General features: G+C 34.0%; 1 protein-coding gene across 13 annotated transcripts in view; it reads right to left on the bottom strand.

Moving 5' to 3' along the window:
* Positions 1-281: 281 nt before the first annotated feature.
* The window catches only part of Nr2c1 (nuclear receptor subfamily 2 group C member 1), a 51,003-nt gene continuing 25,517 nt past the window's right edge, over positions 282-25,767 (bottom strand). For 9 of the 13 annotated variants that reach the window (XM_048803835.1, XM_048803841.1, XM_048803781.1 and 6 more), the window contains 9 exons: positions 25,395-25,542; positions 25,227-25,317; positions 23,080-23,261; positions 21,672-21,822; positions 15,011-15,132; positions 6,477-6,616; positions 4,298-4,435; positions 1,925-2,030; positions 702-1,818 (listed from right to left, as the gene is read on the bottom strand). In XM_048803835.1, the coding sequence (XP_048659792.1) occupies positions 1,584-1,818; positions 1,925-2,030; positions 4,298-4,435; positions 6,477-6,616; positions 15,011-15,132; positions 21,672-21,822; positions 23,080-23,261; positions 25,227-25,317; positions 25,395-25,542 (1,313 nt within the window). In that variant the 3' untranslated portion in view covers positions 702-1,583. The other 4 variants (XM_015482929.2, XM_048803814.1, XM_048803840.1 and 1 more) reach the window with 4 other exon arrangements.

Genomic DNA, 25,767 nt, shown 5'->3' with positions numbered 1-25,767 from the left:
TAAAATAGAAATCTTAGTTTAGATGGTCTGGAGGTGACAGCTTCAGATGTCATCTTTACCAAGAATAAATCCATAGTATTTCTTATTTATGTAAGACAGAAAGGGATATTTAATTCCTGCTGACTGCCCAGTCACTTCAAAAAGTCTTCTTTGAAGGAAGCTAAAATAAAAATACCTTGAATTTTGGTTAGTCTTTTTTTTTTTTTTTTAGAGAGAGAATTTTTTTTTTTTTTTGAGAGAGAGAGAGAGAGAGAGAGAGAAAGAGAGAGAATTTTTTTTAATATTTATTTTTTAGGTTTTGGCGGACACAACATCTTTGTTTTTTTGTATGTGGTGCTGAGGATCGAACCCGGGCCGCACGCATACCAGGCGAGTGCGCTACCGCTTGAGCCACATCCCCAGCCCTTGGTTAGTCTTTAAAGTCAAAATTTGCACATACTATGGAAGCAATGAGTACAATTTGGTGTTTTCCTGTGTTCTGGAAAAGAACAATAAGTTTATAGCACTATGATCTCAGCTTTCAAATGCTGTGACCAATTATTTGAGAGTTGTAATCTGCAGGTTCCATTTTTAAAATATGTGGGATGACACTGTCAATCCGTACATTTCCAATGAGACCTTTGAAAAATAATTCTTCCGTGATGGTAGCATTCATCAATCTCAAAGCTGGCAACCTGAGTAGGAGTCTCGATAATCTAAAATGAAAAAGAAAAAAGGGGGCAGGGGAACAAAGTTGAAAATACTAGAGATTTTGTAGAAAGATATTAGTAATTTATGCATGTCTATTACTTGTAGACTAATTTAATAAAGATCTACTTTTTGTGTGTAAAACCTAAGACAGTCACCTGGATACCAGTGTAGTCTAAAAGGCTCTACATGAAAGCCTTGTTCTCAACTGTTATCCCACTTGGATCTAAGGACCAGGTAACTAAATTATTAAACCATGGGTCAGGTTATACAATTAAGAATGACTTAGCAACTCCTTTCAGATTGTACAAATGCAATGTTTTGTGTTATTATGATATATGAGATTCAATAAGTTTTCTTGATTATGCTCTGCAAAAAAAAAACTATTGGAAATGGTGTAACAGATAGCAGTTGTTATAGAACATGGAATCAAGACCACTGGAACCAAACCTTGATTCAACTGCCCCTTATGCAAAACCTCCTCTGGCCTTGCCTTAACAATTGAGACCAAATGAGACAAGAGCTCCTGTATAGCACATTTCTACTACTAAAATACTCAGTTCCTGTTTGTTCCCAGCAGGTGAGCCCCATCCACAGGACTGAAAGGAAGCAGGGTAGGAAAACTAGTCAGATAAACCAAGGCTGGTTTTCTTGATGGAATTGGTTTATAAATCTACATGACTTGGTATAACACAGTGTTATACATAAAATGTTCTTTTATTAGTTTGAAATGTGCTAAACTGTTTTATTCATTATATATAAGCACACTTACATAGCTCTTATTGCATACCAGGTGTGCTTCTAAGCACTTCACACATATGAACTGACTTAATCCTTATCACACAGTAGTCCCCCCTCATCGGTGGGGTTAAGTTCAAGGATTCCCAGTGGATGCCTCAAACAGTGACCCTGAACAAGTTACTTATCCTGTCTCTCTTACCATATAAAATGTGAGAACTGATGAATATACTATACGTAAAGTACTCACAACAATGAACTGTTCCTTTATTTTCCCCTCTGGTGTTGGGGATCAGCCCAGGGCCTCCCACATGCCAGGCAAGTGCTCCACCACAGAGCCACATCCCAGTCACACTACTGCTTCCAGTAGCATTAGCTAGTCCAAAGATAATGCTGCTGAAAACATTTGATTATTCTTATATTGGAGAATAATGAAATAATAAGACTCACAAAATATTTTTAAATGAATTTAATTATATAGTATTTAAGATCTAGATACCTGTAAGTGTCATCTGGATATGTTCTGGTTATATAATCTTGAAATTCTACATAAGCCTTTTCCTGAAATTTCTCAATCTGTTCCATATTTTCTAGGCCTGGATGATCTGAAACAATACAGAATATACTGTTACCCTAGTTCTGAATGTTCATTTAATGAAATCTTGAAAGTGGAGATGAAAATATAGTTTAGTCAAAAAAGAAGCCAATTTATATAATGCGCGGCACTTTTATTACACAAATATTTATTAAGCCCACCTATTATATACCAAACACTGGACTTTACATACTTGAATTACTTTCTCTCATATACATATTCTAGCATCTAATAAAAAATGAGATCACTGGATGTTACCAAAATAAATAGTTTTCTTGGGCTGGGGTAAGTGGCTCAGCAGTATAGCACTGCCAAGCATGTGTGAGGCATGAGTTTGATCCTCAGCACCATATAAAAAAAATAATAAAATAAAATGAAGGTATTGTGTCCATCTATAACTAAAAACAAAACAAAAACAAAAGTTTTCTTTCTGTTCCAAAGGCAGTGAGATTTTGACCATTTTATGGTTTTAAAAAGGAATGAACAACCAAAATGATACAGCTTAAAGAAGTATCTTTTATTAATAGTATGTGCATTTAGAAGGTATTTTAGTATTTTTTTTTTTCTTAAGGAAAAAACCCTACTATTGTTAGGTAACAAAGTACTTATGAAATTGTGAAACATAAACATTATCACTATCAAAAAATGTAAAATAATCTACATAAGCATTTCTTTTAAATATTGCTTTTTTAGTTGTAGATGAACACACAAGTATCTTTATTTATTTTTATGTGGTGCTGAGGATGGAACCCAGTGTCTCCTCACACATGCGAGGCAAGTGCTTTACTACTGAACTACAGCCCCAGCCCCTACACAAGCATTTCAATGGTCACTGTAACATTTCACAAAACTGGGAATACTAAAAGAACTTCATAAAAATGATGCATTCAACTTTCATCTATAGAAAATGAAGGTGGCACATTGCCTGTGATAAAAATGGAGACATATGATGGCTGCAAGTATAGTTCAGTGGCAGAGCACTTGCCTAATATGTGCAAGGCCCTGGTTCAATCTCTAGCACCATTGAAAAATGGAGACACGTTACTAAATCATGTGAACATTAGAATAAATAGTACAAATAAGCTCTAATTATCTTCTGTTATCACTGAAAAATTTGTTCAGATAATTTCATTATGACACACAGGGACAGAAATACATAGCAAAATGAAAAACAGACCCTAATAAAAACTCTTAAATTTTTCCTATTCATAAATTGATCATTGAAAGCTTTCTGTCATTTGTCTTTGGAAAACTAGAAAACTGGCAGGAAAGTAAGAAACTAGGTCTAATAAGATGTTTGAGAATTTAACCCCCTGACATAGCAACAATTGTTTCTCATTCTGGTATTTATTATGTCTAACAAAATATACTTACAAAATTTCAATGTTGACCTGACAACCCAAATAAATACAGTCTATACATGCCTTCACTGCTTTTGCAATCTTCCTTTTCATTCTCAGATGTCTAACACCCTTAAAATTCTCCAATATAAAGAATACAAGGAAGATTTTTTGGTAAGAGTTGTGCAATCATCACCACAATCTAATTTTAGAACATTTTTTCCTTCCAAAATGAAACTTTCTACCTATTAGGAGATACTCCTCAGTGTCCTAGCTCTTTAGACCCTATTGACCACGGTTATGTACTTAATTTCTCTTCACATGTGCCCACACTGCATTATTTTATGTAAATGGAATCAAACAATATGTGTTCCACTGTGACTGGCTTCCTTCACTTAGATGTTTTCAATGTTCATCATATTATAGAGCACATATCAGATATTTCACATCTTGTCATGGCTGAATGATACTCCATGGTATATATATGCTGATTCTTCAATCATCTGTTGATGGACACTTGAGTTGTTTCTACTTTTGGGCTATTATTAACAATGCTGCTATAAAACATTGATATGCACATTTTTAAAAAATATTTTTTAAGTTGTAGATGGATACAATTTTTATTTATTTTTTTATGTGCTGCTGAGGATCAAACCCAGTGCCTCGTGTGTGCAAGGCAAGCGCTCTACCACAGAGCTACAACCCCAGCCCTGATATGCATATTTTTGTGTAGATACATATTTTCACTTCTCTTAGACTGACAGGAATGTAACTTCCAGTCATAGTGGTAATTCCAGGATTATTATTTTGAAGAACTACTGAACTCTTCTCCAAGACAACTGCACCATTTTACATTCCAACCAGCAATGTATGAGGGTTTCAATTTCCCCATTTCCTTAAACACTGTACTTTAATTAAGAAGTAAATATTTATATACCTGGACTGAAGAGTACTATTGCCTTCAGATAGGCATATTCATATCCATCAATGCAGAGTTTAACCATGCTGTTACAAAACTCCTGTAGCTTGAAGATGTGCTCCATCAACAATTTTCTCCTTTCTGGTGACATTTTATCTTTAATTAAAAAACAAACACTTCTAGTTTTCATCTAAAACATAAGACTATTTCGATGCATGATATTTCCTTCTTACTGATTTCTAATTTTGAATATAATCAATCTATAAATGTTTAAAATTCAGAATATAATTATAGATGAAACTAATCATCTTCAGATATTGCTCATTCAAAAATTAAACTGTTATTACAGTAACACTTAAGGTAACATTTTCTTTCAATAAACATCTTTGAGAAGGAAAGATTTAGAGACAATCATCCCCAAAATTGGCCAAAGTACAAAAGACTCCAAATATAGTAACAGTATTTTACTTAAGCTCATATTGATCGAAAAAATAATGCACAAACCCATCTTTAAGAATTAACAATACTACTATAATGAAACAAATATTTAGCAAAACAAACAAACAAACAAACCCTGCCAAGATAAAAGAAAAACTGAGGGAAAAAAAAAGTTTTACAGTAAATATTTTAGTGTACTGTGGAAGGATGTGTATAAGACATTAGTAATTAGTCAACCATAGCCCTTCTGAAGGTAGGTGGTATGTGGCAAACTACAAGTATACAAGAAAAGAATTAGGAATAGAAGTGTATAAATAAGATGGAAATGTGGTACTGCCTTCTAATAGATCTACTGAAAATGAGATTTTTAAGGTGATTTCTCTGCTCTTAAATATGAGGAGAAAGCAGATGATTTAAAGATAATGTAAGGGCTGGGGTTGTGGCTCAGAGGTAGAGCACTCCCCTCACACGTGCCTGACCCTGGGTTCGATCCTCAGCACCACATAAAAATAAATAAGTGAAATAAAGGTATTGTATCCTACTACAACTAAAAAGTAAATATTAAAAAAAAATAAAGATAATGTAAAATAATGAAAACCAGAATATAGTAAGGAACTAAAAAGTAGTCCCCAATGTAAAAAGCATTCCTGAGCTCAAAAGGCTGAAACACCCTCCTGGTTATAGTGATAAGCCATTCTAAAGTTAAGTACTTTATAAACCAGTTATTGCCTGTCTCCTGAAATGAATGACAATTGTAATCACCTTGGCATCTAGCAAAGGAAAAAGAAAGTAAAAGTTGTTCCATGACTCTTCCTTTGTGCACATGAGAGAATATACTCTGTTGAACTGGTATGAAACCAGCCTATACTGGGAATCAAAGGGCTATAATGAAGCAAAGCAGTTTTAAAATTGGGAAATATATATTTTAGAGATTTGAGCACCTCTACATTAGCTTTTTGGATTCTGTACTGTACTATAAAAATACATAGGGTCTGGTCAAAAATAGTCTGGGCTATGTTATGGATGTGATCTGTCCCATTATGTTGCAACTTGGGTGCCAATGTAGGGGTGTTAGGAGGTAAGGCTTTTTAAGGATTAATGTCTTCCTCAAGACTGAGATTCATTCTTTGGAGAGCAGGTTGTTATAAAATCAAGTCTGGCTTCCTTGACTTTCTCTGGCTTCCTCACTAGCCATGTGCTCTCTTCTTTCCTAAAGGTACCTGCCTGCCCTTCTGCTTTTCTACTATGAGGCCCTTACAAGAAGAGGAGCAGATGGCAGTGCCAGCTTGTTCTACCTCCAGAATCATGAGCCAAAATAAACCTCTTTCTTACAAATAACTCCAATTCAGGCATTCTGCTTCAGCAACAGGAAACGGACTAGGATAGCCTGCCAGACTTAAATATCCTAGTTTTCAATTTTGCTGCACTCTCATTTAACAGTATTTTCAGATGATTAATAAATCTTATCTAAAATGTAAAAATTGTGGGGCTGAGCAATAGAGCACTTGCCTAGCACGCGCAAGGCCCTGGGTTCGATCCTCAGCACCACGTAAAAATAAATAAATAAATAAAGGTATTGTGTCCAACTACAACTAAAAAAATAAATATTTAAAAAAGAAAATATAAAAATTGCATTAAAAGGGTAGATACCTAAAACATTAATATAATCATCAGGATATCTAACTTTAGTCATAACCTTCTATAAAAATGGATGCCTCCTTCGATATCCTGGAAAGGTAATAAATAAGGTGCTTTTTACCTTGTTGAAGGCTACTGTGAAGACAATTGACAAATGTTGCTAATATAGTTGCTACATTCATCACTTGCCAGCACTGGGCAAGGCCAAGAGTAAAAAGTTCATTCCAGTAAGCTTTTACCAATGATATGCTGTTTTCTTGCCTATTAAAAAACAAAAACAAAAGTATAAATCAAATATTAAAATAAATTTTATAAACTTCAAAACTAATCCATGTACTTAAAAATATTACTGAACTAAAATTACTTAGAAACACCAACTGAGCAAGGATTTATCAATTCTGTTTTGCATAGCTGAGGGCAACTGATGAAAAGTGCTTAGAATTTAAATATTAGCTCATTATCAGTTAGTTTCTAAGAATAATTAAAAGTAATATTATAAACTTAAAATAAGACAGGAGGAACAGAAGTTTTTGGCCAGTCTCAGCAAGTCAGCAAGGGCCTCAGCAATAAAAATAAAAAGGATTGGGATGTAACTCAGTGGTAAAGTACCCCCTGAGTTAAATTCAGAGTACCCTCCCCACTGAAAAAAGCATGTGTGTATGTGTATATATATCAATTAGCCTTTTGTGTTTGTGTGTGTTGCTGGGGATTAAGTCCAGGGCCTTATGCATACAAGGCAAGCACTCTACCAACTGAGCTATATCCCTAGCCTGGCTTTCTTTTCCTTTAAATTTATAAAGAGGTAACTGAATTATTTGGCAGTAGGAAAGCAATAAATTTGGTGGAGAAATGATTCATTCTATAATTCAGAAGAGACATTAGTATCCCTGTGAAGGAGATACCCACAATTTTACTATGAATAACACAAAAAGCCAAAGGCCTTTCCTGAATTTCTGAATAAGAACTCTCTTCACAGCATAAGAAAATAGAAAAAGTATTTAGAAGTACAAAGCACTATGGTTTAAAAAATCAGTTATCCATTTGAAATTAGACAAGTAAGCTCCCCAGGTCTCAGGCTGCATAACTTTCTAAAATGCAGAGACACTGTACGTACTAATCATGCTTAAAATTATAAAGAGGTGCATGTTCTCACTTATATACAGAAGCTAAAAGTTGACCTCAAAGAAGTATAGAATAGTGGTGACCAGATCCTGGAGGGGGTATGAGGAAGGAAGTGATGAAGGAAGGTTAATGGTCTCAGGGGTGCAGGGGTGCAGCTATTAAAAACAAAAGTATAAATCAATACTTGCAATCTCAGTTATTCAGAAAGCTGAGGCAGGAAAATCCCAAGTTCAAGATCTACCTGAGCAATCTAATGTTCTGTAGTGCAATAGTATAACTATGGTGGATAATAATTGAATATTTCAAAACAGCTAGTAGAGAGGATTTTGAATGTTCCTAACACAAAGAAATGATATGTATCTAAGGTGACAGATATGACAGTTACCATGATCAACTGATTATAAGTGTAATAAAATGTCACAATGCACCCCATAAATGTGTGTAATTACAATGCATCAATTAAAAAATATGACTATATTGAGAAACAGATCATAACATGCTAAGTTCTCTCTGAGGCATTGGAGAACTAGCAGTTAACAAGATATATTACGTATGCCTTCATGAAAAAGAAGGGAAACACTACAGAAGTATAATTTCAAACGCTCTATATAAATACTATATATATGTGTGTGATTATACACATAGTAAGTTTCAGGTAGTGACAATTCTACATTGCTATAAAGTAGTTTGATACATAAGAAAATGACAAGGTTTAGCTAAGGTGGTTAAAGAAGCCATTGCTGGGCTGGGGATGTGGCTCAAGTGGTAGTGCGCTCGCCTGGCATGTGTGCGGCCCGGGTTCGATCCTCAGCACCACATACAAACAAAGATCTTGTGTCTGCCGAGAACTAAAAAATAAATATTAAAATTCTCTCTGAGCCATTGCTGAGGCAGTGAAATTTCAGTAATTTTGAGAAAGATGGCAGAGAAATTTTTTAAAAATATGGGGCTGGGGATGTAACTTGGTGGTAGAGTGCTTGCCTAGCATGTGTGAGGCCATAGGTTTGATGCACACATACATGCATGCACACAAGCAATATCTATGAGAATAATATTCCAGGAAGAAGAAAAAAATAAATGCAGATGCCATGATGATAACAAGTGTATAATAGGTGTTCAATAAAAAGTGTTGTGTGGGCTGGATATGGTGGGCACTCACTTGCAATCTCAGCTATTCAGGATTTTCCTGCCTCAGCTTTCTAAGTTCAAGATCTACCTGAGCAACTTAACAAGATGCTGTCTCAAAATAAAAGAACATAAAGGTCTGAGGATGTAGCTCAGTGGTAGAGTGCACCTGGGTTCAATTCCTAGGACAGAAGAAAAAACAGTGTTGAGTGAATTACTTAAAAGTGGTCTTCTTGAAATGTTCTTCCCTGCACTGAATGTTTTCTTTGATTCAAGGAGGTTGATTCATTGTGGGATAGGGAGAGGGAACATGGGAGGAACAGACGAACTTTAGATTGGGCAGAGGGGTTGGAGGGGAAGGGAGGGGACACGGAGTTATGAATGATGGTGAAATGTCATGATGATTATTACCCAAAGTACATGTATGAAGACACGAATGGTGTAAATATACTTTGTATACAACCAGAGATATGAAAAATTGTGCTCTATATGTGTAATAAGAATTGTAGGGCTGGGGATGTGGCTCAAACGGTAGCATGTGTTCGGCCCAGGTTCGATCCTCAACACCACATACAAACAAAGATGTTCTGTCCACCGAAAACTAAAAAATATGTTAAATATTAAAAAATTCTCTCTCTAAAAAAAAAAAGATAAAAAAAAGAATTGTAATGCATTCCGCTATCATATATAAATTAAAAAAAAGAAAAAAAGAAATGTTCTTCCCTGCGTTGTTTTCCTGGTTAATAGGGTTATTTGACCCTTAACATATTTCAAAGTTGACTTTCTTGAAGAGACATTCTCTTGCAACATTCCTCTCCCTTCCCTGGTGCTAACTATATGTTCATAGTTCATGGTATCCTAATTTATTGTTTTAAGTCTGTCTCCCATATTACATAAATCCTCACTGAAGGCAATGTTCTCTTGTGTTTCTCAATCTCAGTGAACAGCACAGTACATGGCATACAGAAGGAATTCAACACGTTTTCTGATTTTGGGGGACATACAGCAGGTAGAAGTTAAGACTTAGAAAAGACAGTTAGAAAACCTGTGGGGTATGGGTCCTTCTACAATCAAGCAATCTTTAAACCAAACCTATAAATTTTATTTTAAGATAATGAAATTATAAGATTGGTTTCCTTTGTCCAAAGAGTTCTCAGTTGGTAAGAACATCCTAATCAGAAATATGTGCATCCTAATGAATGGTACTTACTTTTTTTCCTTCTTAAATTAAGATCATCAGTATGTTCAACAAAAATCATTAAGAATCATAGCTTTCTTTGTTACATTACATTTTGTTAAAAAATAGAATAGGCCAGGTGCGGTGGCACATGCCTGTAATCCCAGTGGCTCAGGAGGCTGAGACAGGAGGATTGCAAGTTCAAAAACAGCCTCAAGAGAACGCTCGCCTTGCATGTGTGAGACCCTGTCTCTAAATAAAACACAAAATAGGGCTGGGGTTGTAGCTCAATGGCAGAGTACTTGCCTAGCATGTGTGAGGCACTGGTTTTGATCCTCAGCACCATATAAACAAATAAAGACATTCTGTCCATCTACAACTGCAAATAAATAAATAAATAAGCAAGCAAGCAAGCAAAAAATAGGGCAGGGGATGTACCAATCCTCTGCAAAAAAAAAAAAAAAAAGTATATATATATATATAAATCACACACACACACACACACACACACACACACTCAATACAAAGGCTAATACTGCAAACTTAAAAAAGTAATTTTTTCTGATCAGGAATTATTCAGGTGAGATTTTTAACTCCAGGTTGATCTCTAAGTCAATACTTCAGAAGGATTATATATCACAAGAAATTGGCTATTAAAATAAGTTTGAAAGTTTAAATACAAAGAAAACCCCTATTTAAAAAATTAATATATAGGGCTGGGGATGTGGCTCAAGCAGTAGCACGTGCACCTGGCACGCGTGCGGCCCGAATTCGATCCTCAGCACCACATACAAAACAAAGATGTGTTCGCTGAAAACTAAAAAATAAACATTAAAAAAAATTAATATATAGAAAAGGATTCAAAATTTCAATCCCAGTTTAAGTAAAATCAAAGAGAAAGATAAAAGATACTAATGTCCACCTTCTTACACCTAGCAATTCTTCTTGTAAGAATCTATTTTATAGAAATAATACACAGGTAGGCAAAAATGTGCATTATAGCACTGGATATAACAACAAAGAAAACTGGCAATAACTTAAATGTCTACAAACAAAATACAAGTAAGTTAGTTTATAATAAACCCATAAAAAGGAATAGTGGGTAGCCATTAAGAAAAACAGGGTAAATTACATGTCCTGCCGTAAGAAGAAGTCCAAAATATATATATATAGCAAGGCAAAAAATAGGCTATGTAAATGTGTGTTCTGATGGTTTAATAAAGGTGTCATAGAAAAAATCTAGGATATCAAACTATTAACAGTGGGGTTAGTTACCTCTGGAGAGTGAGGCTTAACTTGATAGTTCTATACTTCAGTATTATTTTAAACATGAGGAAATGTTAAAAGTGAACCAATTTTCACCTTGACCTCTAACTAACTCTGAAATTTTAAATGGGAAACAGCTAAACAAGGTAATTACCTAGTGAACACAGGAAAGGAAATAAATAATAGAGGCCTGTGCTATACCCTTATAAGAAAGTACCTTGAACATGTATGAATATATGAATACACCAGTTAATCTCACCATTGTGTACATATACAAGACAGATCCTAATTAAAATAAGACATACTCCAAACTTGTATAAATACATCAAAATGGTTTCTACTATCATATAACTAAAAAGAATAAAAATTAAAAATATATGGAATCAGGACATAAATTTGATGGTAGATCCAATTTTTATTATGTTTATCAATATGACTGTAATGTTGTACAAAAATTTTCTGATTTATTACATCAACAGTGAATTATTTAAAACTGTGTTCAATTTTCACAAAGTTGAGAATATTTGTTATTCTTTATTTCTAGCCTTGTTCCTACTTATAATTTGTAGTTTAATTTAACTATTGTCATGAAATATATCCGAATGACTTTAAAAAAAAAAAAAAGGAAAAAAGTACCCTGACAATATTGGGAAGGCTCAGAGAAAAGGTTGATAAGTACCATTGCAGAAGATGAGAAACATCAAAATTGTTACTAAAGAAATAAGATAAAACTGGTGATTAAGGAATAAATTACCAGGTAATTTCGTTTTCAAAGGAAAAGTCAAAGAGTTAATAATAGAAATCAATTACAGAAAGCTCTCTATCTGCATCTGGAGTCAAAACAAAACCCCCCAAACCCCTGGTACTCTAGCTAGTTATGTTGTTTAAGTGTTTTTTAAAAGTTCATTCCATTAGGAGAGAAAAACAAGAACCCCCTTTAAAAAGGTTCCTAAAAGTATGAAGAAAAATGACCACTTCGTACTTTGTAGCAGGCAGAGGATTAAATTTACATTCATTATCTCACATAAGTGCATAACTCATAAGCAAGTGTCTGCTCCTAATCTAGAAGTGGGGGAAATTAGTCTCATTTAAAGTAACCCAGTCCAAAAACATGTAAGTTGCAGAGGAATTAGAACCAGGATTTAAACCCAGATGTTTAAAGGCTATGCTTTTTTTTTTTTTTTAAATAATAATAATTCCTTACCTAAGTTAGCAGGTAAACTATGAAAGTAAAATTTCTCAGTAGAGACACCTTATTTAAAGCTAATACTTTGGGATGGTAAGGGCATATTGGCTATCAGTTTCTGTTTTTGTTTTTTCCTGTTAGAAAAAAATTAACAAATGACTATTGTAGTCACATTCTACTACCTATTTCCAAAACATCTTTCCTTTGAGAAACAGAAGGAGCTGGGTAGCAAATGAAGTTAAGGTACCTTCAAGCACTCAGAAAGCAATATAGGTTATAATGATAGCAAAAAAAGGCACTAGAGCTGGGACTGTAGCTCACTGGTAAAGCACTTGCCCACCATGAACAAGGCCCTGAGTTTAATTCCCAGCACTTCAGAAAAGCATTAAGTTGACTAAATCACCTATACCCCACGATTTGTAATCTACACAAATAACTCATCACATTATTCTTTCCCTGGCACCATCTATTTCAATTGAAGGCATGTCCTTGGGGGAAAATAATCAATGATATGGCAATAAGCCCACAAAGTTACCAGTATATTGGATCGTTTATGGTATTTTAAAAGATTCAACTTTCAGGATTAACATTTCATGGAAGGTTGCTTAAATTACTTAATAGTCTCCTGTGGCAAACAATGTTTTTCAGATTTTTTTTAATCTTTATTTTATTTTTATGTGGTGCTGAGGATCAAACCCAGTGCTTCATGCATGCTAGGTGAGTGCTCTACCTCTGAGCCACAACTCTAGCCCCTTGTTTCGGAATTTTGGTGACATAATATAAAGAATCTAGGTGGAAAGGACTACTGCCATACGTACTCCAGGCAAATCAGGCATAGTGCCCCCATTGCCCTTCAACAGAATGTCCTATGACTATGTAGAGCTTCACTTGAATTATGAAGAAAGAACTAAAAAAAAAACCCCTGAATTCCTTTAAGTACAGAAATTATCTTTAGAAAATACAAATAACTACACAATTAAAAAAAATTTTAAAGCTACTATCCTCTTCGACTAAGTCATCAAATAACAAACTGCTTATCTGTTTCTCTCTATAAAATTATGTTGTTGCTTTTTTTGCCAACTTCTGTATCTAGCAATAAAAATGCAGCTCATGCCAGTTCCTAGATTTAGAAGTTTTTATTTCTACATAAAACTCTTCCATCATTAGTATCTAGTCCTTATCCATCTGATTAAGTCAGCATAAGATCTATATCTAGACAGGCAATAAGATATAAGAGTTTATGTACCACCTAATGGTCTTGACTGCTATCTTAGTAATTATTCTAATCGTAAAGAATCCTGTGGTTGTTACATTGAAAGTGATTTTCAATAAAGACCTCTCAGGGAAATGTGATTATCACACTAAAATTATTTTATAACCAGAAACTTCGGGCTGCCCCCCAACATCTGGATTATTTGCAACAGGATAATCATACTCAAAAGAAGCACTGAAGATCAATGATGTCATGACTAATCCATGGAGTTGAAATTACACCCCAAATTCCTTTCTTAGTTGACATATTACAATAAAATACACCAGGTTGTTTTTCTGGCCTAAGTATACCAGTTATGATCTTAAAGAACTTTTTTTTTTTTTTTAAGGTACTAGGGATTGAAAACAAGGACCTTGCTCTACCACTGAAATAGATTCCCAGCCCTTTATTTTACTTTAGAGACAGGGTCTCGTAAATTGATTAGGCTGGCCTCAAATTTACAATCCTGTTGCCTCGCCTCTTGAGTAGCTGGGATTACAGATGTGTGTCACAGTGTCAGGATAGTTTATTACTTTAAAAATAATAAGTATACAGTGAGATTTGGTGCAATTTAGTGAGATCCTGCCTGAAGAAAAAAGGGGTGGGGTACAGTTTACTGCCTGAAGCCCTGAGTTCAATCCCCAGTACTGGGGGTGGTGGGGAAGGAAATAATAAACTGATATTGTGTAAAATTTTACACTGTGTTTTGAGAGAAGGAGCTAACAGCATTTTAATAGTTATCACTCTAAATCAGGTTTTTAGCCTATGTAATTGTACTACTTAATTCATGATTGAATACACTGACAGATATGTCTGACACTAATTAGTAATTACAGTTTCAAATATGTCTTTTACTTTCATGTTTCAGTTGTTTCTTAGTTACACTCAAAATACTGTCTATCGGGATGAGTAGAGACATCCGTTTTAAAAAAAGGAAAGACAGATGGAAAGGATGTGAAAGTAAACTGTTTAGAATACAGATGTACTCTTCAGTGGTAAGATCAACTCTTTAAATCATTGTAATTGTACTATGGGGTTTACATTTTCATTCTTTCTCTTTTTCTACTGAACCACACAATTAGAAAAATAATTATCTCTATTTTTAAACATAACCTTTGTAAGCAAACTTTAGCTCCCAATAACATGGCTGAAATGAATACTGCAAGTGATGGTGGGAGGAGAAACAACCTGGGGCAATCCTACAGCTGCACTGTCCTTGACACAACCAAAGGCGGCCATTACCAATGCCAGCCATGATCTATCAACTCTAATACTTATTATATTCCAACTAAAATTGTTAACTTGGTCAGTAAACTATGAAATACGGATACTCTCCCACATAAAAATAATATAGAGAAATTGTTAGTTAGCTGCCATAATTTGTCATATAAATGACACAATTTAAAAGTCACAATGTTACACGTTTTTATTCCTTTAATGCAAATTCTCCCAAAATAAAAAGTTTTTGCTTAATATACATTTGTGCTACAAAATCACATTTATACTCAAGGACTTCAAAACACTCACCCTAGTGCCTGGAAAGAAGGAATCGAAAGTGCCCAGTGCATTGATAAGAACAGCAGTCTGGAGGCAGACTCCCCAATGTAGTGCACATTCAGGTACTCAGGCATAGGAGAAGGCATGGTGAGCTAGTATGAACAGGGATTTAGGTAAATTATCTTATGACTGAAAGTTCTAAATTATCATTTTTTTGAAAAATTTGAATGTAAACAGAACACATCAATATGAATCTAATATGCTCATAAAAATCTTGAAATTATCCAAATTACTGGATTTTAAGTTAACAAAAGGGTTTATAAATGAGATCACAGTTTCTATCAAAGCAATATTCAGAAAAGCAGAATCTAACTTAATAAATATCAACCATGGTATTATTTGGTTGTGTTACTTCCTATCTTGGTTCATCAATGCGTTTTTTTTTTTTCTCCTTCCCTACTAACAGTACACAAACAAATTCACGTGCAATCCTGTTTCATTTAGACTACAGGGTTAATACATTCAAATGCTTACAGAGGTAGGAAAGTTAACAAGTAAAGCAGAAATACCGGTGCCAAATGGGGAGAGCATACTCCCAGACAAACGGCATTGCAGTGACTTGAATCCAGCATAAATAAAACATGAGAATTTGGGCTCAACACTGCCATTCCTTCAATTTTTCAAAAAGCTCAGGATTTTTGTAAAGTCTTATTTAAAAAAGGGGGTCTCGAGATGTCACTCAGTGGTAGAGCACTAGCCTGGCATACCTGACGTTCTGAGTTTGAATCCCAGTATCACCATCAAAAAAAAAAAAAAATACTAAATAAAAAAGTATTTAAAAAATTATTCTGCCTCCAATGTGGGTCATAAGTAATCTTAATCCAAAAATCAGAAATCTGAAACACTTCATAGATCAAGAATTTATGGATTTTGGAGCACTGTAGATTTTCATATTAGGAATGAACAACTAGTAAGGTCTCTGTCAATATTCCAAAATCCAAAAAAATTGCCAAAATTTGAAACACTCTGGGTCCAAGCATTTCATACTCAGTCTGTATTTCTATTCCAGAAAAATTCATGCACACATACACACAAAAAAGCACATATCACGGGCATCGTGGTGTGCAACTCTAGTTGCAGTTACTCAGGAGGCTTAGGAAGAAGGATCAAATAAGCCCAGGAGTTGAAGACCAACTAAAGATATTCTCTGTAGCTCTACTTCTAATGGTGAAACTAAATGCTGGCAACAACCCCAAATTTCCTCAAGGGAAAAGAATAATCCATACTACAGAACAGAATACCTCGTAGGTATTAAAAAATATAAACTGAGATGCAAAAACTAGAAAAAATATCTTGCAGACATCTAAGTGAAAAAATTACAAAACAGAATGTTGATGATCTGATTTATAATACAGAGAATATTTAAGTGTTCATACATATATATGTATATAGAAAAGACAAAGGAAAGCACAGTACACAGGAAATAGTGACTAACTCTGAGGTGGGTAAGTAGATGTGCACAAATGTATTTTTCTGGGGAACGTATGTATAGCTTTCACCAGGTTTTCCTGGTGAAACATCAAAGTTTACATCAAAATGATGTAAAAATTCTCTAGAAATGCTAGATAAAAATGTAAAGAAAAAACTGTCTTTGTTCAATATTAGCCACAAATGGTTTACCTAATTATTAATGGTGTTAAGGAATAAAACAGGAAGATTAATAGATGAAATCCTATCTAAAGAAAAATAATTTTTTTTTTTTGAGGTTCTGGGAACTGAATCCAACTCTTTGCACATATTAAGCACATGCTCTACCACTGAGCTACATGCTCAGACCTAAGAAGAAAAAATTTGAAATGTTTCATAATGTTTACTGAGGCAGTGAAATAAAATACAACTGAGACAATTCTTTTTTTTTTTTTTTTTTTGGTTCGGAGGGGCACTTGACCACCATGCCACATCCCCAGCCCTATTTTGTAATTTATTTAGAGATGGGGTCTCACTGAATTGCTTAGCACCTCAGTGTTGCTGAGGCTGGCTTTGAACTCTCATTCCTCCTGCCTCAGCCTCCTTAGCTGCTGGGATTACAGGCGTGAGCCACTGAGCCTGATGAGACAATTCTTAACACGTCAAGCAAACTTAAACATCTTAAACATTTAAGACAACTGTCTCTACACATGAACATATATATTTAAAAATTGAGAACTATCATACCATTTCAGAATTTCTCAAGGTGAGTAGGGGAAAAAAAGCCTGAAAATTTTGGGGAATTACCAAACATTTCTAGTTTTATGGGGGAGGAATGAGTAAAAAGCAAAACAACAATAAAAAAAATACCCTTTACTAAATAGTTTTAAATGGCCTTTAAATAAATAAAATACTTGCAACATGTAAAAACTAGGTACAATGGCTTTAATTCCCACAACAGTGGTGATAATATAAAACTTTCCCATGTTTTAACCACAAAAGTTGAAATAATTTGCTATATACACTAAAGAAGCTCATTATTAAAAAAAAAAAAACAACTATCATGCTATATTATTTTGGAAAAAGAGGAAATGTTTATGATTTATCTTTTACAGACTTTAATATGCCTCTACTGTTATGATCAGAAAGTTAATCTGGATGAAGAAACAACATTTTCTTTATACATATATAGAAGTTTCTACTACAAAGCTGTTAAAGCTTCCCCAAAATGTCTGTGGATCTTTATTTTTAAAACAGAATGATACATATTTTCTAAACTATAGAAAATTAATAAATTGAACTGATTTTTTAAGGGGTATAGACAAGACCTAAACTTGACCAATCTATTTTAGAGGTTATCACTTGCCTTTGCAATTATCCTTCTAACACTATTTCTGTATGGAATTCTGCTAATAGTATACATGATGTAGGCTTTACGTTACTTTAGTTAGGGTATGGATTCTACCTTTTAACTCTTTATTAATTATTTATATGACTATGTAGACTGTTCATCCAAAAACCATTTACAGAAAGCATCCCTGTGCTACTATTTCAGTAGAGGAATAAAATGAAAATGGCTAAGCTAGGAAATGATACATGTGTGAGAAATAATGGGCAGTTGGATCAGAATGTGGAGGGCCCTAAAATGAACTTAGTTCCATATGGGTAAGAGAAGCTACTGAAAGTTTTATTGATTTTTTAAATTAATTTATTATTATTATTATTTTTTTGTAGTAGGAATTGAACACAGAACCTTGCACACGCCAGGTCAAGGCTCTACCACTGAACTATATCACCAGACGTTTTTAAATCTTGAGATGGGGTCTGATAAGTTGCCCAGGGTGGTCTCAAACTTGAGGATCTCCTGCCTCAGCCTCCCACATTGCTGGGATTACAGGTGTGTGCCACTATACCTGGTTTAATAAAAAAACTGGCACCAGATGCAGTATAATCACAGTGATTTGAGATGCTGAGGCAGAAAAATTGCAAGTTTGTAAGCAACCTGAGGAACTCAGTGAGGCCCTAAGGATTTAGTGAGACCCTGTCTCAAAATAAAACTTAAAGGGCTGGGGCTCAGTGGTTAAGTGACCCTGGGTTTGATCCAAAAAAAAAAAAAAAAAAAAAATTGGCAGCCCAGGGATCAAACCCAAGACCTCCCACATGCTAAGTGGAGGCTCTACCACTGAGCTACACTCTCAGCTCAAGGCTTACAAATAGCCAAGTGGCATTATTAGATTGATTTTTTTTTTTTTTTAAAAGCAAGTATCACTCTAATACCAATGCACAGGACAAGATGAAGAAGACAGACTGGAAACGATATTACTGTTAATAGTTCAAGCTGGAGATTTTAAAAGGTCTAAAATATGGTGACAGGAATAAGCAGAAAGGGACAAACTCAAAAATACCAGAAAGGTTAAATTTCAGTTATGGTATGGATAGGAATAAGGCATGGGGAGAATGACAAGGATTTCCAAGATGCAAACACTGGTTACTAAAAACACTGTGATTCTAATATTGAGATAACTCACACAAAAGAAGAAAAGCTTTGGAAATCATCTTTTGTCTCATAAGTTGATTTCTAAAATGGAAATACTATCTATATTGATTATTCTTAAAAGAAATTTTCACAATCAAGTGAACTAGGTATATGAAATCATACCCAAGACTCGAGTTTAATAAAACTGTTATACATTATTATCATTCTACATTTTTCAACTTCCAGTTTCATCAGACTATTTTTCTATTATTCTATTTTTCTATTTATTATTCTATTTCTATTATTAGACTATTTTTCTTGACTATGTAGGTCATTTTGAAAAAGATGCTGAAAAATTTCTTAATATCTTTCTTCATCTACCAAGTGAGAATAAAAATTCAAATGTCCCCAGAAGACTGTAGTGAGACTTAAGGGAAGAAATGTATGTGAAAATGTGCTGTAAAAAAATTGAAGAACATGCTATAATTTAGCCTAGCAAATAAGAGAACTGAGCTATCTCATTACAGATGTCAGTCTTCAAGTCATGACCAGTAAATTTCAATGAGAGAACCAACCATGAAATGACCTGGCTCTAGGAACTTTTCAAGAGAAATCAAGGAAACATAAAACTCTCGACATAACAGAACTGTAAATAATAATCAAAACAAGCTGTCCTTTTCAGCAGCAAAGAAGCTTCACAGTGCTAACTCTGAGGACACACGGGGTATAACAGTCAAAGATAGAATGGAAAAAAGCCAATTCCAGAAAGAAAAACAAAGTTCTAGTTTTTCCAATTCATCTGTTTAAAACTCTTATTTCAAGGGAGCAAAAATCTTGAGGACCAACATCAAAGACAAAAAAGTTGAACAACTTCTTTCTAAACAAGTCCTTTGTCCTTTTTCCTCACGCTGGGTCCTCTTCCTGCATTTGTCTCATTATGCCCTTCTTCCCATTTAAGTAGAAGAGCAGAAAATAAAACTAACAAAAGAATATCTTCTATTTAGAATAAAAACAACACTGAGAAAAAAATAATCAAAATCTGCCTTGCTCCACCCTTGTTTATACCTAGCATAATTTTTTAGGATGATACTAATTTTGGAGGGTTGGTAACTGAGGATTAAACTTGAGGCACTCGACCACTGAACCCCAGCCCCAGCCCTATTTTGTATTTTATTTAAAGACAGGGTCTCACTGAGTTGCTTAGTGCCTTGCTTTGCTGAGGCTGCCTTTGAACTCCCAAATCCTCCTGTCTCAGCCTCCCAAGCTGCTGGGATTATAGGTGTGCACCACCTTGCCCAGCAGATTACACTAATTATTCATATTAAATTGCCCTGTATAGGGGCTGGGGTTGTGGCTCAGTGGTAGAGTGCTTGCCTAGCATTCCTGAGGCACTTGAGTTTGATCCTCAGCACCACATAAATATAAAATAAAGATATTGTGTCCACTAAAAAATAAATATTTTAAAAATGCCCTGTATAGTACAGATAAAACATTTTGAATTTTACTAAAGTTTTCTTTAGTAAAATTTTATATGAAAATTGGCTTCACTAATATATTTTACTATATTAAATTATAGCAATCTGCCATTATTGAAGTCACAATGCGTTTTCTCTAGCTGTTTCTACAAACTGAATTTTACAAAAAGACATTATCATACACAGTTTTGGCTAATGTTATATTTATTTTCTGTTCATTATTTCTACTGGTAATACACTTATTATATAAATAACTGTGCAAGTTTTCCTAAGAAATTTGTTATAATCTACCATAAAATTATGAGCAATCACCCTAAGGCATTACAGAATAGTTAGGCCCTGCATTGATTGCTAAGGAAAACCTCCCATGTATATTCAATCACTTTACATACATCTTGCTAACATCAGCCACAGCTGGCAGAGATACAGAGTGGTTAAGATGGAGCGCCAAATAATAGGTTCTTAAAGTGAGGTCTCAATAGTGAGCATATTTATAACTCTGGAACAAATAACATTTGAAAACAAAACAAATACTAAAAAGTAACTTTTTAGTCTACTACATATATTGTTTCTAGTATTCTATGTGTATAGTTTCCATTCTGAAGAATATATTTATGGCAAAAAAATAAATGTGTCTCCTCCAAAATGGTTAAAAACCAAAAGCTAGGGCTGGGGTTGAAGCTCAGTGGTGGAGCTCTTGTCTAGCACGTGTGAGGCACTTGGTTCAATCCCCAGCACCATGTAATAACAAATAAATAAAATAAAGGTATTGTGTCCATCTACAACTAAAAAATTTTAAAAATTAAGTAGCATTAAAAAAAACTAATATTATTAAAATTTTATACCTTCTTATAACAACACTGAAAAGTTAATTAGAGTGATTAGAAAAATGGAGTTCTTTGTAGTACCACAGAATATCTGGTTCTTAGTTATTGATTTACACCAAAGTAGTAGTAGCCAGGTATTGAACAAAAAGCAGTGCACTTAAAACATCATTAAAGCCAATGCTTAAACTTCAAAATAAAAAAACAATTATGGTTAAAGAGCTGTAAAAGCTAACTTTTTAAGACTTAAGCACACTAATTACTATCATAACAGGATGCTTTATTGAGCCATTATCTTTTCTAGCCAGATGTATACATTAGTTTTAGTTTTGGAATTCTAACCAGGGATATTTTTTAGTTTAAAAGTACAACAAACACACTTTCATTTTTTGAAAGGAACATCAGAATCAAATAACACAATAAGAAAATTTAAAAACATATAGAAATACCCTGAAAGCTACATGTGAATCACTGAGAAGTGGCCCCTCTTTTTCGATGTAATTTATGCTTGAATCTCCAGCAATTAGGTGTACGCTTCCTTCCATTCCCTCTACAGTGCTCTCTCCAGGATTCAATGCTTTTGCAAGAGTGTCAAATGCCCTAAAAAGAGACATCAGAAGCTGTGAGCTTGACCAATCTCCAAGAGTAAAATAAAAATTCTACAGAAAATTCTAGAACTGTGACCTAAGCCTAGTGGTTCAGTGATAGAACATTTGCTTAGCATGCAGGAGGTCCACCCTTCCCCACAAAGATTTAAGACCTAAAATATTCTTTAGAAAATAGGTTGGGTATGTGGGGTTAAGTGGTACAGTGCTTGCCTTATATGCATGAGGTCCCAGGTTTAATTCCCCAGCACCACAAAACAAAACAAAACAACCTCCACAACTTTAGAAAATAGATATTTGCTATATCAACAGTTTATTTTAATGACTTGTATGATTCTCTTCAAACTCAACAAATTAAACTTTTATACGTATGGTATGAAACACTATATTATCAGATTAATGTAATATCAAGGAATTAAGTTTCTTCTAAAAAAAATCTTAGGGGGGGAATTCTTGTGCTCTATTTACAGAGTTGGGACTTGAAAATTCAGAGAATAATTTAAAATCTGGTTACACAGGTAAATGTAAAAACTGTTAAGCATTTGAAATAAGAATAATAAACTATTAGCAAATAATTATTCAAAGTAACACCCCATATTTTTCAATGATATGCCTTCTAGAGCTCCTTAAAATCTCATTTTAAATAAAGTACTTATTGTGATTCAATTGCAGTTTATCAATATTTTATTTTATTTATTTTCTGGTGCTAACGTTTGAACCCAGGGTCTTGGGCATGCTAGGCAAGTGCTTTACCACTGTGCTACAGCCCAGAACAATATTTAATATTTTAGGTGACAGAACTACAAGAAAAGTTTGAAGACATTTGGTTTCTAAATCCTAAGCGTTAACACTGACAGAATAAAAAACAGAATTCTGCATTATTTTCCTCAAGTGTAGTTCATTCAACTGGGTGTCTTTTACATTTATTTTTATCAATAAAAATTATTGTATGTGGAATCAATAAGACTGTTTAGAAAGAAAATATTTTGTGCTTACATAAACAGAAGATAAAATCTAGCAATTAAAATATCAGATGCAAATTACTACTCAAGAGGGAAAATATTCCTAAATTTTATGAATACATTCTAATCGTATTCACTTATTGCTTATTATTTAGAATGTAATTTGCTCAACATTTTATATTAAATGCAGTTTTTCAGTTAAAACTTCTAAGTCTAATAGAAACTTTAATCAACAGTGTTTAAAACAAATATATACCAGTAAATGCTAAAACATTTAAAAAGACACTTACCTTGAAACATCACCATTGCTCTGTGTTTCTTGAAATTCACACAAAGATGAATCACCATTGCCTAAACTTTCCATCATAGATATTTCATTACTATTTTGAGAAAGATCTTTAGTTTTTCCAAGATTTGCTAATGAGGTAACCACACTGGCCAATGTACTTAAATCTCCCTGACATGATTCAGCCTAAAAAAAAAAAAAAAAAAAAAAAAAAAAGTATTAAAATTCTGCAAATTGGCATCAATTTATTTTAAAATCTGAATGTCCAATTCTAGATTACAAAATGCTATAAGTGCACTAAGATAAATGAATGCTTGCCTGGCATGATTAAGCCTCTGGGTTCAAACACCCCCACTCCCTTTAAAAAAAAAAAAAAAAAAAAATCACCCAATCCCATGTTCTTTTTTTATTGGAGTTGAACAATCTTTATACAGGGTTAAGATGTTGGCTTTTTCTTACACAATACACTTTCCCCCATTTGACTTCATTTTTTATGTTTGCTAACAACTACAGAATATATCCTGTATGCATTAGCTGTAATTCATTAGAAACATTTTTTCCCTTAACTCTTCACTTAGTAAATATAACTAAGTGCTTCATTTTCTTCCTTCATCAATTTTTCAGAGCAATGAATTGATACCTTAGCAACTTCTAATGGTGACAGATTTTCCTGAGTATCATTTGCTTTTTAAATATTTTTTTAGTTGTAGATGGACACAATATCTTTATTTTATTTTTTTATGTGGTGCTGAGGATTGAACGCAGTGCCTCACACTTGCTAGGCAAGTGCTCTACCACTGAGCCACGACCCCAGCCCCTGCGTATCATTTTCAATTAATACATTTTTAGATATCTGAATTTGCTACATTATTTTTTAAAAAAATCTATTAGTTGTAGTTGAACATAATACCTTTATTTATTTATTTATTTATTTTTGTGTGGTGCTGAGGATCAAACCCAGTGCCTCGCACATGCTAGATGAGCACTCTACCGCTGAACCACAACCCCAGCCTCTTGTTACATTCTTTCTTTAATGCTCAAATTATCCCATCAAACCTAATGAGAGGACTTCCAAACCTCCTTCTATGGCCTACTGGCAAGATCCTTTAATAACATTTTTTCAATTAGTACTTTGCTTTATGGTTTTTATTCATACTGTTTTTAATATTTATTTTTTAGTTGTAGTTGGACACAATATCTTTATTTTATTTATTTATTTTAATGTGGTGCTGTGGATGGAACTCAGGGCCTCACACACGGTAGGTGAGCTACAATCCCAGCCCCTCATACTGTTCTTTTTTTTTTTTTAAATATTTATTTTTTAGTTGGACACATGCCTTTATTTCACTGATTTATTTTTATGTGGTGCTGAGGATCAAACCCAGGATCTCACACACGTGAAGCAAGCGCTCTACCACTGAGCCACAACCCCAGGCCCCTCATACTGTTCTTAATCCTAAAATAATAACTGTGTTTCTGTTGTTTCATTTGTTCTATTGATTCTCTATGTGAATGAAGTTGATTTTGGTGAATGTATAGCAAAACAAACAATTTCTGTGCTCTCCTCAAATTAATCAGTAGGCAGATAATTATTTAATAAATATCAATTACATGACTACTACTTCCATGTGTATTTTACTTAATCTTCATAACAACCCTGTCACACAGGAATCACCATCCCTCTATCATCAACAAAAGAATGATCCTTTAAAATCAGGCAGTAAAAAGCAGAGGCGGGACAGGAAGTCAAGTCTATATGACTGCACTCCATGCTTACAGCCACTGCTCCAAACAGCCTTCTTATATATGAGTAAACAGTTGTAACTTTTAAGTATTATAATTTTCAGCTAAAACTTAAAGACACATGTATTCTCCTTCCATGAAACAACTTATACAGCTAGATTCTCAAGTTTTTGTGCTGGTGATTGAAGCCTGGGCATAGCATACTCTCTTCTCAGTTACAATCTGAGTCCTTTGGGCCTGTTTGTAAGAGAAACTTAATATACAACATTGTTATAACCACTTAATACAAAGACAAATAGTAAAGCACAGTGTCTGGGCAGATAGTAATTAAACAAAAGTTAGTTCTCTTCCTTTCTTAAAGGAATTATTATATTTTAAAAATTTAGCTTTAAATTGCCCTAAACACACCTTATCTGGTGTCATCAGCACAGTTGACTCAGTTTTTATTCCAGACTGATGAATATTCACAAACATTCCTGAATCCAACAGTCCTGTTGACCTGTAACAAATAAGTTTATGTCTCAGTATCACTGGGAAAAAAAAATAACTAACTACTTAATGTTTGTTTTACTATACCTTGCAGTTTCACTATCTGTTACAAAAGTTGGAGTTGCAGCTAATGGGCTTCGAAGGTCTTTTCGGATATAGATTTTCTCTGTTGAAGCAGCACAGTTAGAAGATTTTTCTCGGGATACTTCAATGGGTTTTCTTTCACACTGAACAGCTATAAAAACGGATTGATTATATCATAATACAGAATTCATGCCTATTATAAATGTAAGCTCTAGGTCAACAATCTTGCTAATAATGGAAGACAAGGCCACTACACTGAATTCGACAGATAACCATCAATACTTAAAATACAAGCAAATTTTTAAAAATTGCTTCATATTTGTAAAATAAACCAGTTGTATCTCTCAGTTTCCTGTCTCTCCTCCACTCCTGTGGT

Source organism: Marmota marmota, unplaced genomic scaffold (assembly GCF_001458135.2).
Source record: "Marmota marmota marmota unplaced genomic scaffold, marMar, whole genome shotgun sequence".
NCBI lineage: Eukaryota > Metazoa > Chordata > Mammalia > Rodentia > Sciuridae > Marmota > Marmota marmota.
The sequence above is the reverse complement of the archived record's forward strand: the minus strand, read 5'-3'. Positions and strand labels throughout refer to the sequence as shown.